At 48.4% G+C, this 14,800-nt stretch overlaps 1 protein-coding gene across 2 annotated transcripts in view; it reads left to right on the forward strand.

The window, feature by feature from the left end:
* Positions 1 to 549: 549 nt before the first annotated feature.
* Positions 550 to 14,800, forward strand: part of NAA50 (N-alpha-acetyltransferase 50, NatE catalytic subunit) — a 114,919-nt gene continuing 100,668 nt past the window's right edge. The window contains exon 1 of one of the 2 annotated variants that reach the window (XM_078656674.1): positions 550 to 795. In XM_078656674.1, coding sequence (XP_078512800.1) covers positions 788 to 795 — 8 coding nt within the window. In that variant the 5' untranslated portion in view covers positions 550 to 787. The remainder of the gene's footprint in view (positions 796 to 14,800) is intronic. The other variant, XM_078656675.1, reaches the window with a different exon arrangement.

Raw genomic sequence — 14,800 nt, forward strand, 5'->3', positions numbered from 1 at the left:
GATGATTTGGTACAGGTTTTTTGCATTAAAGTAAAAGAAGCATAACCCGAAACCTCTGCTCCTAATAGAATTGTGTGCAGACAGCCTCTTGTAGTATCGGCGGGGGTAGTAGAAGAGACAGAAAAGGGACAAGTCCTTGTAAACCGAGTCCATGGCTCAGAAAATGTGGCAGTGGCGGCCATCTTAGAAATATACCACCTGCAACGTTTCGTAGTTTCATTCACAGATCCCAAGTTACAGATAAAGGTGCTTTGACATTCATCGAGTAGGCATATTTGTTATAGAATTGTTGTTGACATTTGCAGGATACATATTTCCTTTTTGGCGTTCGTTTCATATTATTTTAATTCACCTGTATATGAATGTTATTCAAACTGTTGCGTACTTAGAAACTTTTCAAAACCAACGACAGTTATTTATGACAAAATCATGTTTGAGCCGCGCGCTGTATCAGGCGCTCAGTAAAGGTTTCTTTTCTGAGATGGCCGCTGCAGAGAACTGTCCTCGGTATGGGTGGAGCTTCGCCGCCTGGGTCTCAGGCTTTTTTTTAGGGTTGGCGGTTGGATGGTTGAGGGCGCGCGCGCAGGAGGCGGGCCGGGTGAAAGGTCAGGTGTGTCTGGCTGGAGAGTGAGGAGCGCCATCCACATGTGGAGGGAGAGTGCGGAGGAGGAGGAGGCCTCACCCCGGAGCATTGCCCCAAACAGGCCGTAATCGGTCACCCCCCCCGTGCCGCGGTGCTCCGCGGGAGCCTAGTGCCTTCTGGAAGTTTCCCCGAGGGCCCAGCACAATGAAGGGGTGAGTGCTGGGGTATATGGGTGGAGGTGATCGGTGGGTGAGTTCACGCGCTTTGAGGCAAGGTGTCTGTCGGCGGAGTGCCTTGTAGAGGCGATACACTGCTCCAGTCTGGTTGGGTAAAGGTGGGAGGGCTTATTTCGTGTATCTGACGGAGAGACCTCGAGAGTCATAAAAAAACACAATAACTAAAGCAACATTGTTGGTTTGGCACGTCTCACTTAATGGATTTCAGATCAGAAGGACTTTACTGACAGAGACTCTGCTCCAAGTAGTGGCACTGCCAGTGTGGGTTAGTTTAGCCATAAGCTGCCTACTTTTAGTCACACCACTACAGCATTCTCGAGCAGACTCTGTCCAGTTTCGACCAATCTAAACTCTTGTTCGAGGGAGGAGACACCACCGGCGAGTGAAGTGACAGGCCTCCAGAGTGAGCCCTGTCCTTGTGTCCCACCCACAGTACACACCCGTCAGGAGGCCAAAAAAGGGCAACCACGGTGTCCAATGTCCCTTCTTGTACCTTCCTTAGCGAACTGTCGCTGTGATTGCAACAAATAGATATGCACATAATGTGGGGAGATCTTTCCCAAGTGGACGCCAGTCAGTACCTTGTCTTGCCCTTCGAGTACTTCTGCTTAAGTTGTATGGTATCGGTAATTAGAGCCTTACAAATACACACATACACTGGATTTCTTTAAATTGCCAGTATAACATCGTTTTAACTATACCGCATCTTTAACAAAAACTACTAAATACAATAAGCTGAATCATACTGTACATTATTGTATCTAAGGGAGAATTAAAGGGGGAGGGACAAACCACTTCCTTCCAGTTTCTGACTCTTACGAGAAACACTTGCCATGACCAGTTCCGCCTTTCCCTAAACTGAATGTGAAAGGTCTCGCAACTTGAGTTGCAGGTTTTTCTCACGTCCAGTAGATCAGACTGAGCACCAATCTTTCCTCATTGTAATTGGCAATAAATACACCAGTTTAATTATCGTCCACTAGATACTTAAATGCTAGAAGTTAACAGACCAAGCTGAGGTAGAGTGGAATGATATGAACTGGCCATCTAACTGTCAAGTTTCTTTGGCTCCTTCTGCTAACTATAATATTAAACCATGGTTATATATAAGGCTCGGTCCTGCAGTTTATTTTTTTTGTTACTGGTGGATTGAGCCTAAAGCTCTGCTGTTGCGCCTCTGCTCGTGAGTGTCTTTAAGATGCTATTCATGCCAGAACTAAAAGCAATGTTGCTGAGATGCAGCAGGCAATCTGCTTCTCCGTGCAGCATTCCGCAGTCCGCACCAACACTTGACATTGTGAGAAACTTCGCATATGATAATCATCCGCTTAAAAAAAAGTGCCAAAGTAATATTTCAAACAGAGATGGTTGCATGTAAGGCCAGTTAGACATTTGTACGTATGACAGTCGCTGGGGAGTGTGTACTACAATAAACCAATGAGTGAATAACAGGAAAAGTAAAAATAAGCTTTTGGAGAGTAAGAACAGCAAGGACAAATGAGCACATGAAATAATGTGCAGCAGAGTGCGCACAGTTGCCAAAGAAAGTAATGTTAAGCATATTTGCATTGTGAGGCCCTTGTGTGGAAAACATTTTTTTCTGAGTTGTCTTACAGTGTAAAGAGATGTATTTTTAGTTTAGATTTAAAGGCCTGCAGTGTAGGGGTGGTTCTAAAATGTGACTACTGATTATTCCAGTCATAGCGTCAGAAAAGGTCACTAATTCTGAATCTGGATGGGGTGCAATGTGGTTTTGTTGTAAGGGTATGATACTGGTTGGCTGATCTTAAATTGCACAGGAACAGATATTTAGAGAGTCTGATCACCGAAGTTGAGAGGGTAACTCCTTCTCCAGGAATCTTTCATCAGCCAGAGTTAGATCGGGTACCTGCGGATGGACTCTCCACATGGGCTGCCGCTCTCAGTCTTACCGCAGCCCCTTTATCCATGCACATAGCATTGGATTATTTATTTATAAAGCGCTCTGCAACCCTACGGGCATCCTGGCGCTCTGTGCATATAGCTGAAACGCTGTGCATTAGGTGTGGAAAGGATATCATTTGATTCTGGGTAGTTAGATTTTAGGGAAAAGCCATGTTTTCACCTTTTTTCGGAAGGCCATCAGTTCATCTATTTTTCTGATGTCAGTAGGTAGTCTATTCCACAGATGAGCTGGCGCTATGCTGAAGGCTCTGCCACCATAGGTGGCTTTCCTAATCCTGAGTATACTGATGAGATTAGAAGAGGAGTAGTTGGGCCTGACTTGGTGCCAGTGGACCTATTTAAAACAGATACCCACCTATGGGACCAATTTTAACTAATATCCTGAAAAGTGCTGTGGAGGGTAGGATTCCAGAATCATGGAGCTAGACTGTCTTTATAAGATAAGGTTTTTATTTAATTTTTTTAAAATAGGGGACAAATTATCACCAACCTGTTATAGACCAATCTCCCTAATAGATGCTACTGCTAAAATTCTAAGGAGGGTAATCCTGGTGCTCTTAGAAACCTGGACTAAGGAAAACAAGATTAACTCCTGTACATTTTGGGTTTAGATCAGGTATTGGTACCATCGAGCAAACACTAAATCTGCACCTCATCAGCAAATATGCAAAAGCTAAAGGAGGGGCAGTCCATCTGGACTTTATTGATCTTTCAAGCGTTTTCGAATTCGTCAAAAGGGAAAAATTGTGGGTAATAATGCAGAAGATGTGCTTTCGAATTAGACCTTTTTTCCTTGGTAAAACATTTGCCCTATGATTTAAAGATTGCTGTTTGTTACGACCCAGAGGGGGAATAATTTCACCAATAGAATCCTGTAGAGGGTTAAGACCGGGCTGCATTTTTGCCCCATTTTTGTTTTCATCAATGGCATAACCGAACATCTATTAAAAGCAAATGCAGCTGTACCAAAGACGGGTAGGCAACCATTACCCAACCTTCTATATGCAAACAATGCGATTTTGCTTGTGCTTACACCCAATAGTTTACATAATTTTTGTTTAGATCATTTCACAGAGTTTAGGGAGGGGCTAGAGTTTATGGCGGGACTAGATCTTAAAATAAATCAGTCAAAATCTTATATTATGACGTGGGTCTACAAACAAAATATCTAAGCCCCTCAGAATTGGGGGGGGGCGTGCTTAATAAGGCAAACGTTTTTAATTATCTGTATATTACTTTTAGTTCCAACTTAAGCTGGATAGATAGCCTGTTTTTACCCAGTTGTGATTTCATTAGAAATATGTGCTATTTTTAATTTCTCAAGGATTTTAAACCACAAACCTTTGCCAGAGATCACTTTATTTCGAACAAAATGTATTTCCGCCACCATGTACGTGTCTGGTGGGGTACCAAAATGTAGATGTACTACGGCGCGCTGAAAACTGTTTCACACGCAGGTTACTGGCATCTCCAAAAAGCACTGGAAGTTTTATTTGTCATGAAGACTTGCGCTTTCACTTTGTAGAAGACCAGTTAAAATTACCCCCACTTTTAATCTGGATTATAGTTGGCTGAACCCCCATAGCGGGCTTATGCACGAGTGCACCCTAGATTGTTTAACCCTTCAAAATGTGATCAAGATACCATGGTTGGTGTATGTAAAAACAGGTTTTTATAAATTAGGCCTCCCAGAAACTTTCACACAACCCTCATCGATTTAAGGGTGATGCAAAGGATATTGTGAAATCTCGTTTTGTAGAGTCCTGTATAAATAGATTACGTAACATGTTGGCCCTGAAGATCGTGGAGGCCTGTCTGTTGTCACACTCAAAAATACAGAACCTTATCTGTTCTAGTTTGAAAACCTTTTTAATTGCCTGTTTTAAACTTTTTTTTGGATTCAATGTTCTACAATTTAAAGTGTCCTCACCTATCCAGTGTAAATGGAACCGTGATTTGCCGCCATGCCGTTGTAACCATGTCTCCAAACAATGCACAAGTCACTCAATTTCGTTCTGCCCTCTATATGCAAACCCTAGATCTTCCTTTTTAACACCTATATTGCGCCAGGCTGGTTTTAAACAGTTTTTGACTTCTGTGGAGTTTTGTCAAAGGCTTTCCTCGATTCATATATGTCTTGCAGTATTGAATTTTATCAAGAGTGCGTTACAAATAAGAAAACTATATGAACAGGTAACCTTTTAATTTAATGTAAACTATTTTGCGTAGGATTTTTCACTTCCATTTTATATTGTTTTTTTTCACTGATAATTATCCCTTAACTGTATTTGGGAAGCATCAAAGAACATGTTTGGGGGGCGTGGCTAGCCAACCATGATGGCGGTCTGCTGCCGTTAGAGCTCCGGCTCCACCTGGGGACATAATCCTGATTGGGGCGTCTGTGGGGGCCCAGACTCTACGTGCAGCGCGGGGAGCAATGCGGCAGCCCTGAAGTGAACCCAACTCCCGTTTGCGGGCTCAGTGCGGATGGTGAGGAGCTGCGGTGGAGTCCCGTGCGAGGGGCCAGGACCCAAAGTGAAAGTGGTGCCCGGAGTGGCTGGGGCCCACCGCGCCGGAAGCAGCCGGATGGCGCTTGAGAAGGTGATCGAATCGGAGCCCACCCTGGTCTGGAGCTCGAAGAGGCAACGCTTCGCCTGCAAATATCCTGCGCTGAGGTAAAAGTCACACAGCAGCGAGGGATCGCGACGCTGCCAGCCTGCCCCCTATGCCCGGACTCACCCATAATGGCGACGCCTTGTCCATACTCATCCGGGCACTGGAGGTAGCTGAAGGCCTTGCTACAGAGCGCCAGGGTGCGACGACACTCTGTCTGAGGTGAGCGTGGGGGAGGACACCCTGGGACACACCGTCTGTGGCAAGCGCTGAACTTTTTCTGGGAGCTGAAGGTGTGCGAATGGCGGATGGCGTTGGGCACCCCCACGGGCTGATGGCGGCCTAGGCCCCGCGGTGGAGAGAGAGGAGAGGTGATTATTAGAGACCCGACAGGCGGGGGAGGCAATAGATCAACTGCTGACAGCAGATCGGGACGGCGCCGTGGGGTCTCCTCGCTACTCCCCTGGACTAAGGCGTGCTCTTTTTGGTGGGATATAACGCATTGAATTGCCACAGCAGGACTAACACAGTGCTACGGCGTGGAAGAGAACACCTACAGTGGCACCAGCTTCATATCGTGTGGTGCGGACCTGAGGCTGGCCGGTGGGTCTGGGTGGTGAACCTACCCTCACAACATCGCACCCCCTGGTGACGACGGCCGTCCTGACTCCCAGCCCCTGGAGCCTGCTGCCTAGAGGGAACCTGGGTTGAACCGGGAAGTGACGAGAGAGCCATCCTCGTCACGACTCTGGGAGGTTGCGGAACCGCCGAACAGGAACACCCTGGTGGGTCCTTCTCCTTGGCCCTGCGGCGTCTTGGTTCTTCGCACTCCGCCTGCTGGACTTTGCGGATCTTTGCCCTACCATTAGTGCGTCCCTCGGCGGGGCTTTGCGACAGACGCCTTGAAAGGGAGTTCTCCCTGAGATGGTACCCGGTGGAAAAGACGCTCTCTCCTTAGGGATTGAACAGGATTGATTGCTGACCACCATGGTTCGAAAAGGAGCAAAAGGGACTGAGGGCCAGGGAGGCTCTGAGGCCACGTGTACAACGGTGGGCGCCAGGGATAGACGGGCCCTACCGGGATCCACAGAGGCTGTCCCTACCGGGGAACAGTCGACAGACAAGCTGGATCTAATCCTAAAGGAAATAAGGGAATCCAGATCAGCGATGGAGTAGCAGCTGGGGGCCCTCACTACGAATCTGTCACCATTGAAAGAAGATCATATTAAGTTGACGGATAAGGTGAAGGATCAAGGCCTTGTTCTCGCAGATCTTTCGCCGACGGTGGCGGACCACTCTGCTTCGATCCAACAATTGCAGCAACAGGTCACCTCCTTGCTGGACTGGGTGGAGGATGCGGAGGGTCGTAACCGCCGCAATAATATACGCGTCATAGGCCTGCCGGAGCGCTGTGAGGGGCCATGAGCCGCGTATTTCATGGAACAGTGGTTTCAACCACGTGGCTGCCGAAGGTTTATCTCCATACTTACTTCTGCGTGGAGCGGGCGCATAGAATCCCGACTGGCCGACCCAGACCTGGCCGACCGCCACTTCCGATGAACGTGAAGATCTTAAATTATCGAGATAGGGACGTTCTGCTGCAGAAGGCCTGCGAGAAGTCCCTTATACAATATGAAAACCAGCGGGTGTCACTCTACCCGGATTACACGGTCGTGGTCCATAAACAGCGCTCTTCATACCTAGCTGTGAAGAAGCTCCAGGCAGCCAAGCTGAAATACGTACTCCTTTTTCCTGCCAGACTGAAGATCATACATGAGAGGAAAACACACTTCTTTGAGAGTCCTGCGGATGTTGAGGAATGGCTGGAGGTGATGGGCATAGAGGGAAGCCAGGACTCTACCCAAGAGAGAGCTGCTGATGATCCGAGGGGCGATTCTGGGCAAGAGGACGGAGGCTCCCCAGGGACTGGCAGGGGAGCGGGCCGTTCGGGCCCGTCGCTGGAACAGCAGAGGAGAAACCAACTGGGGGTGTTGGCAATGGTCGGCTCATTTCGAGAGGACATGGATAAAATTGCGACGACTCACTGTCCATTCTGATTCGGACCATAGCGCAGTTCTGTTCCCCACAGTCACGCCCCATGCAGCGGACGACATGCTCGATAATGAAGGAAACGGACAGACCAACTTGATGTGGACCCACATAGTTGTGATTCATGGTATCCTTTAAGATGTGATTAGTGATCACTGTTTTAAATATCCCCCTTTTTTTTCCTTTGTGTATCCACTGTGTTGGGGAATTGTTAGAGGGGGACTCCATTAGGCTCCTTTCCCACTGGGTTTGGGTATAGAGGAAACGCCCCTGGTCAAGATTAGCCTTCGACGAGCTGCCCGCTTCTTCCGCAAACATATCCCCATTTGTTGCTTGAGACTAGATTCTTAATTATTTCCCCGGGTTGGAATACCGTTGAGCCAGCGGTGCCCGGTGTGAACGACAAGATGGCTGTACTTGTGCTTAGCCGCCCCCCCATTGGCGTATGCACCAGAATTTGGACATACTTATTTACTGTTCTTATGTTGGGCCCAGCATTGTTCTCCTGCTGTGCCAAGTTTGTTCTGTTCCCAGAGTGGGTTTTGGGGCATGAGGTCTCCTGGTCGCTCTTTGCCTGGTGTAACTCCCTGGGACTATTGATATTCCCGTACTTGATAAATGATGGTTATAGCTGAGACTGCAGGGTCATACAGATTTCTTACCTGGAATGTGCGAGGGCTTGGGGCAATACAGAAACGACACCGGATGCATTCATTTCTCCTTGGGCATCACACACAGGTTGCATTCCTACAGGAGTCCCATCTTACGGAGGCAGAAGCTCAGAAATTGAGAGAGAAGTGGAGGGGTACTATTTATTCCACGACGTACTCAGCCTTCTCCAGAGGGACGACTATTTGGATCAGACATGGGATGCCATTCGTGGAAATTGAGAGGAGGCTGGATGATCAGGGCCGCTACATCGTAGTGAAGGGTACCTTGGATGGGACACTGATAGTGCTGGGCAGTATTTATGCCCCGAATTATGACCAAGACAGGTTTCTGCATAGAGTGGGTTTGGCATTATCGGATTGGGTCGGAATCCCCTGGAAGCTGGGCGGGGACTGGAACGCGCTATTGGACCTGGACCTAGATAGATCACACCCTCCCCTTCAGACAAGAGAAAAAAAAAATCAAAGAACATGTTTTATTGTTTGTGTATTGATGATTTGATACTTTTATGGCAAAATATTGCAGAATAAAGACGTTTTCGACTTTGAGTCTCTGAAAAGTAACCTGGCTCTGACCCCTGTATGGTTTTGAAGATCAGGAGATGTAGGCTAGTTGGTTTATGGTGTGCTGAGGTGAAGAAGTTGGCTGAGAGCAGGTTCAGTTGATTGGTGGATACAGAAGCCAAATTGGGAGGGGTTAAACATTAAAGTGGTAAGGCAGGCAGTTAGACAAGGCCTTTAACCTGTTCACTGACAGGGTTTCTGTGCATTCCTCTGCACTTTATGCGGTGAGGGGCTTAAGTATTATGAAGAAGGGAAGCGGACGACGAAGAGTAGTTAGATGTTGTGTCCGTCATGCGTTTCTTTAATGAGGGTAGGACTACTGCAGTTTTAAAGCAAATGGGTTGGGCATCATACAATAGTGAACACTTAAAATGGGAAGTTAGGGTAAAACATTGAAGGTGAGAGCAGGTTATCTTAAAGTTCATGGGCTAAAAGCGTCAGATGGGTGGTATGTATGTGTGATTATGCAGTGGAAATGTGATCATTATGACCTGGAAAGTGATTTTCTAGGCATTAACGTGGTTAGTGGAGTTATTCTATGGGTGTAGGTCAAAGTGTAGTTGTTTTAAAGCAGTTACAGTACGCAGGGACGCTAGGTGGTGAGCAACCAAGATGGCTGCACACCAGTAAGGCTCTCGCCATCCTATAGACTCATCGTGAGCCACTTTCAGGGATCTTCGTTGAGCCGAACTGCTTCCGGAACCCCCGGGGGTCCAACAGACTCAATGTGATTTGTGCCAGTGCTGATTGCGGTACGATACAAAGCTGATCATCCCAGTGCCAGAGATTACGTTGGCAGCCTGGAGCGGGGAGATAGACCCGCGTGTCACGCAAGACCGCAGCCTGAGGCGGAGACGTGGCCCACGCCCTGTCAACACTGAAACGCACAGCACTGTCAGCGGCGCTGAATTAACTTTGCGCACCACTTTGGCCAGGACCTGCATTCCCGAGGTGAGGAGTCGCAAATGGGGAGATAAATACGAAGCTGCGCTCGTCGCGTCAGACAGCGGATCCCCCAAACTATCTTCCCTGACCTGGTGAGCTGTAGCTGGAGTCCTTCGAAGTTCTACCAACGTGTCGCACCCTTTGCGGATGGTGTGGGTTCAGCGGGAAACTATCAGCTGTTTGCGGTTCGGGGGCCACGCTACAGTCCAGGCGCGTAGGGACTGTGTTTAACATACGCGCGTCGGCCTCCAAAATGGCAGCATAGGCCCGCTACAAACTAGGTCCCGAATGCCTCAACACTCGGCTATCCTTCTACACACCCACCCGCCAACTGAGATCCTCCAATCAAGGCCTCGCCACAGTTCCGCGTATCCAAAGATCCACCATGGGAGGTAGATCCTTCTCCTACTTGGCGGCCAAGACCTGGAACTCACTCCCCACTCACCTCCGCCTTACACAGAACCACATCTCCTTCAGAAAAGAACTTAAAACCTGGCTATTCGACAAATAATTAACCCCCTCCCCAAGCGCCTTGAGACCCTCTGGGTGAGTAGTGCGCTATATAAATACTTGAACTTGATCCAGCCAGTGTGAGTGGTGCTGCCGCCAGCGGCGCGGCCCTGAAGAGAGGCGACGCTTTTCCCCGCTGCCTCCCCCTGCGGTGGGGGGCTGAGAGGACACCGCCCTTACTATCCAGGGGGACCTGTTCGCACTACCTGCCGACAGTGCACTCGTGCGAGGAAAGGGGGCAGATACTTCATAATCCACCTTCATTTTCCAAAATACAGGCACTGACCGCGCTGTGTGAGGACTATACCCCAGAGCAGAAACCTGGATTAGGCGCTATACGCGGCAAGACAAGATTGAGGGGGCAGTACAGCAGTGGCCTTTTTGGTATAAAATGACGGAGCCTACACTGCTTCGCTTCCCAAGAGTCCGAGATCCTCTACACTTCTGTCGTTTGGACCCAACTGCAATACAGAGGGCACGATGGGCAGAACAGACACAAAGCAATCTAAACTCCCCTTCGTAGCGCGCAAACCATCCAAACCCGGCTCCGCGGATCATACGGAATCGGAGGTGGTGGAAAGCCAAGATGAAGACTGGAAGGTGCTACTACTCAGTAGGAAAAATAGCCTGACGCTTTTGACACGAAAATGGACACCATGAACGCAAGGCTGGATTCGGTAGTACATAAACTGGATCAGCGCGACCACAGACTCAAAGAAGCCGAAACCAGGATCTCTGACCTGGAGGATTGAGCCGCATAGAGCGGGTCTCGCAAATGGACAAACTCCTCAAGATCATTGCGGATAAAAATGAAGATTTAGAGGCCCGCTGTTGGTGAAATAATGATAATGCTCGCGTCCTAGGCCTTGCGGAGACGACAAATACGGGCCGAATGGAGGACTTCATTGAACGACTTATAGTGGAGCTGTTCGGGAGAGAATCCTTCTCTACACACATGACGATAGAAAGAGCACATAGGTGCCTGAACGCGCATCCACCTCCAGGAGCACCTCCACGCCCGGTGATAGTCCGATTCCTCAACTACCGGAACCGTGACACAGTGCTACGTTTAGCCCGTGAGAAGAAACCTGTCCACTACAAAAACACTACCCTTGCCTTCTACACAGATTTCACGCAACAGGTATAAGAGGCGAGGCACAAGTATGCTGCTGTTAAGAAGAAATTGCGAGCTCAGGATATCCCGTTTACGATGCTGTATCCAGCGACACTTCGCATCGCTCACCGTGGAAAACACTTTTTCCAACCCTCGCCAAGCTGAAGATTACCTTACAAGATGCAGTCAACAGTCCCCTGCAGAGACGACCGCCCGATCACGCTCCAGGTCCCAATCTCCATTGTTGGCTCCGGACTGAAGATGTACCTTACACACTGTCGAACTGAAGCTTATTTTTACCTGGGCCCCCAGTAGTATTCTTCTTTGACCTTAACCAGCGAACTATTGCGTTCAAAGAGACTCTAAACAATGGATCGCCCGAGCACTCACCTTCCTCCCATAAATGATTCTAGGCTGACGAAGATATGGTGGCATGTGGGTCGGACATAGGAAGGGAGTTGGCATGCTGCTGGCCCCTAGTGTCTGCCCCGTGTGGGTGATCCCCTTTCTCTTGTTATCTGTTAAACTTTAATTTAGTCTGTAGTTGATCAGGGAGGTAAGCTATGCCCGACAAATTGGGGAAGTTGGTGTGGGAGAAGGGGGGGGGGAGGGGATGTCATGCCCTGCAATGCCTGATTATTGTACGCAGCCTAGCTTTCAACACAATTGTACAATGCCTTACTATTTAAAGGGGGAAATGACTGACACGCCAGATATAAATAACCAGATGCATATACTCTCCTGGAACGTCCTGGGTTTAAATAATCCACAGAAAAAGCCACGGGTCACAAGATACTTGGAGAGACACCAAATTCACATAGCCCTTTTGCAAAACACCCATCTAGACCCTGCGTCTGCACCTGTGTGTGCCGCTAGATGGGCCTCCCACCGCTGCTTCTCGTCTTATTCCACGTACTCCAGGGGGGGTTGCAGTCCTTATTAAACGTAATACAGCTTTTGTTCTGGGAGGTACTGACGTTGACCCTCGGGCTGATCTTGCCTGATTTGGGGAAGACTAGCTTCTAAAGACATCACAATAGCAAATTATTATGGCCCCAATGTAGACGGTCCCCTGACCCTAACTGTACTATGGAATAAGATCCAGACGCTAGGTTCTGCTTACCTATTAGGGGGGGGGGGGGAATTTTAACACCACCATTCTCCCAGAGATGTATAGATCTAAAGCTACCACATTACATGGCCACTCAAAAACTGCTAGTGGACCTTGTGTCTTCCAACTGCCTCCTTGACACGTGGCGATGCACGCATTCCACACAAAAAGAGGGGACGCACTACTCCGCCGTCCACTCTTCATGGTCTAGACTAGATTATTTATTTGTATCAGTGGGCATGGCACACTGGGTAGATACGGTCACTCACCTGGCACGTACATATTTGAACCGGACCGCTTGCCCGTTCACTTGGTACTAAAGCTCCAGACGGACCAAGCACCTTATGCCCGGTGGCACTTTAACCCTATGCACCTTCTAGATATGGTCTTCAGGACCGAACTCTGACCAGAAATAAAATGTTTTTACCCGCAATGTGGTATCGGTCCCCAGCTTTACTACAGTCTGGGAGGCTTTTAAAGTCGCGACCAGGGGATATTGCATCTCAAAGGGTGGGGGGGATCCTTAAAGACATACGGAGGGAGCTTAGCCGGCTGGAAAAAGACATTAAAATATTGGAGCGGAACCTTTCTTCCGCAGAAGGGGGTGGGGGGGTGGGGTGGGGTGTGCGAGTACTGCACACCGAGAATGCAATTAGGCGTAACTATCATGGCACAAGTGTATGGAGGGGGGGGATCGCCCAAGGAAGGTTTTAGCAAACCTAGTTTGCCCACCCAAGTTCTCTAACTATATAGCTGAAATACGGGACTCGGACGGGGAAACCCATAGAAACCTCCCAGACCGAATGCGTACATTTGTGCAGTTCTACAAAGCATTATACACCTCTCAAAGAGGTCAAACACTTGACATCCCTCCCTCAATATTTTGAGGACACTGCCTTAGCGTGGCTCAGTGACACTCAACAGGAATTTCTAAGCACCGAATTGGAATTAGACGAAATCACTTTAGCCATAATGTAAATGAGGTCAGGGCGCGCACCAGGGTCGGACGGCCTTCTTATAAAATTTTACAAGGCATACTTGAAGCAACTGGCCCCCATACTAAAAGAGGTCTTTTATGAAGCCAGGGCGGAGGGGTGCCTTCCGAGAACCATGAGGGACCCAGATAGTCTCACTACTTAAACCAGATAAACCCCCAATCCATTGTGAATCCTATCATCCCTCTTTCGCTTTTGAGCTGTGATACTAAAATACTGGCGAAGGTGCTCTCTAACCGGCTTACTCTCCTGATGGTTCTGCAGGATCAATCTGGGTTCATCCCTAATCGTGCGACATCCCACAACCTCCTAACGCTCCTGGCAGTGCTACAGGACATAGATCCCACAAGTTCCGCAGTAGCGGTTTTCCTCGATGCCACCAAGTCATTCGATTCAGTGGAGTGGAGTGGGACTATCTCCTCGGCACCCTACGATATATGGGAATGCCCTCTGCTTTTCTGGGTTGGGTGGAGTTGTTGTATACACAGCCGATTGCTACTGCACTTCTAAATGGCACCCAATCTGCTAGTTTCTCCATCTCGAGAGGCACACTGCAGGGTTGCCCCCTCTCCTCCATTTTGTTTGCCCATGCAATTGAACCCCTGGCGGCGAATATTAGACAACAGCACAAAGAACGGGCATTGGTATATCCCTCCAGGCAGCTTCTAGTCTCACTACACGCGGACGATGTTACACTATACATCAAGAACCCACAGGACCATCTTAATCCTATTTTGTGAAAAATCACTTAATTTGGGGTCATCTCAGGCATAAACATAAATTGGGCCAAGTAGGCAGGCAGTATTCCCACTTACTGGTGCGACTAAGCCGCACCAACTAGACTACCCATTAGTCTGGAAATGCGATGAAGATAAATATCTGGGAATCCGAGTCACTAGAGACAAAGAAGAGCTGATGTGCAATAACTACGGAGTCACAATGGCCAAAGTAACAGACACCATCACCCGGTGGATATCCTTACCCCTCTCAATGGCCGGGAGGATTTCATTAGTTAAAATGACTCTTACCCAAATTATACATCTTTTTACTAATATTCCGTACAATCCTGGGAGGTTTTTTTAAGACGCTAAAAACGCAAGTCACTCTGCTAATCTGGGGGGGGCAGACAAGCGAGGCTGAGCTTAAACACGCTGATGGTGCCATACACACTAGGGGGGGTTTGAAGTCCGCAATTTTGAATTTTATTACTACTGTGCCCAGGCACATTTTGGTGTGTACTGGTTTCATCCGCCTCCATTCATGCCGCATTTGTTAAATTAAATGTCCCAATGTTGTACTCACCTAAGATGCCCTTGGTGTATCGCCCATTTCTGCAGGTTACCTATGCGGGGCAATGTCGCCGTATTTTAGAGGCGCTAATGCACACCACATTGGAGGATCTTTATATAGGAGGCACCTTCTGAACTAGAGAACAACTTTTTGGCGCTCATGCTCCCACTAAAATGGA

This window comes from Lissotriton helveticus, chromosome 8, assembly GCF_964261635.1.
Source record: "Lissotriton helveticus chromosome 8, aLisHel1.1, whole genome shotgun sequence".
In the NCBI taxonomy this organism is placed as follows: domain Eukaryota; kingdom Metazoa; phylum Chordata; class Amphibia; order Caudata; family Salamandridae; genus Lissotriton; species Lissotriton helveticus.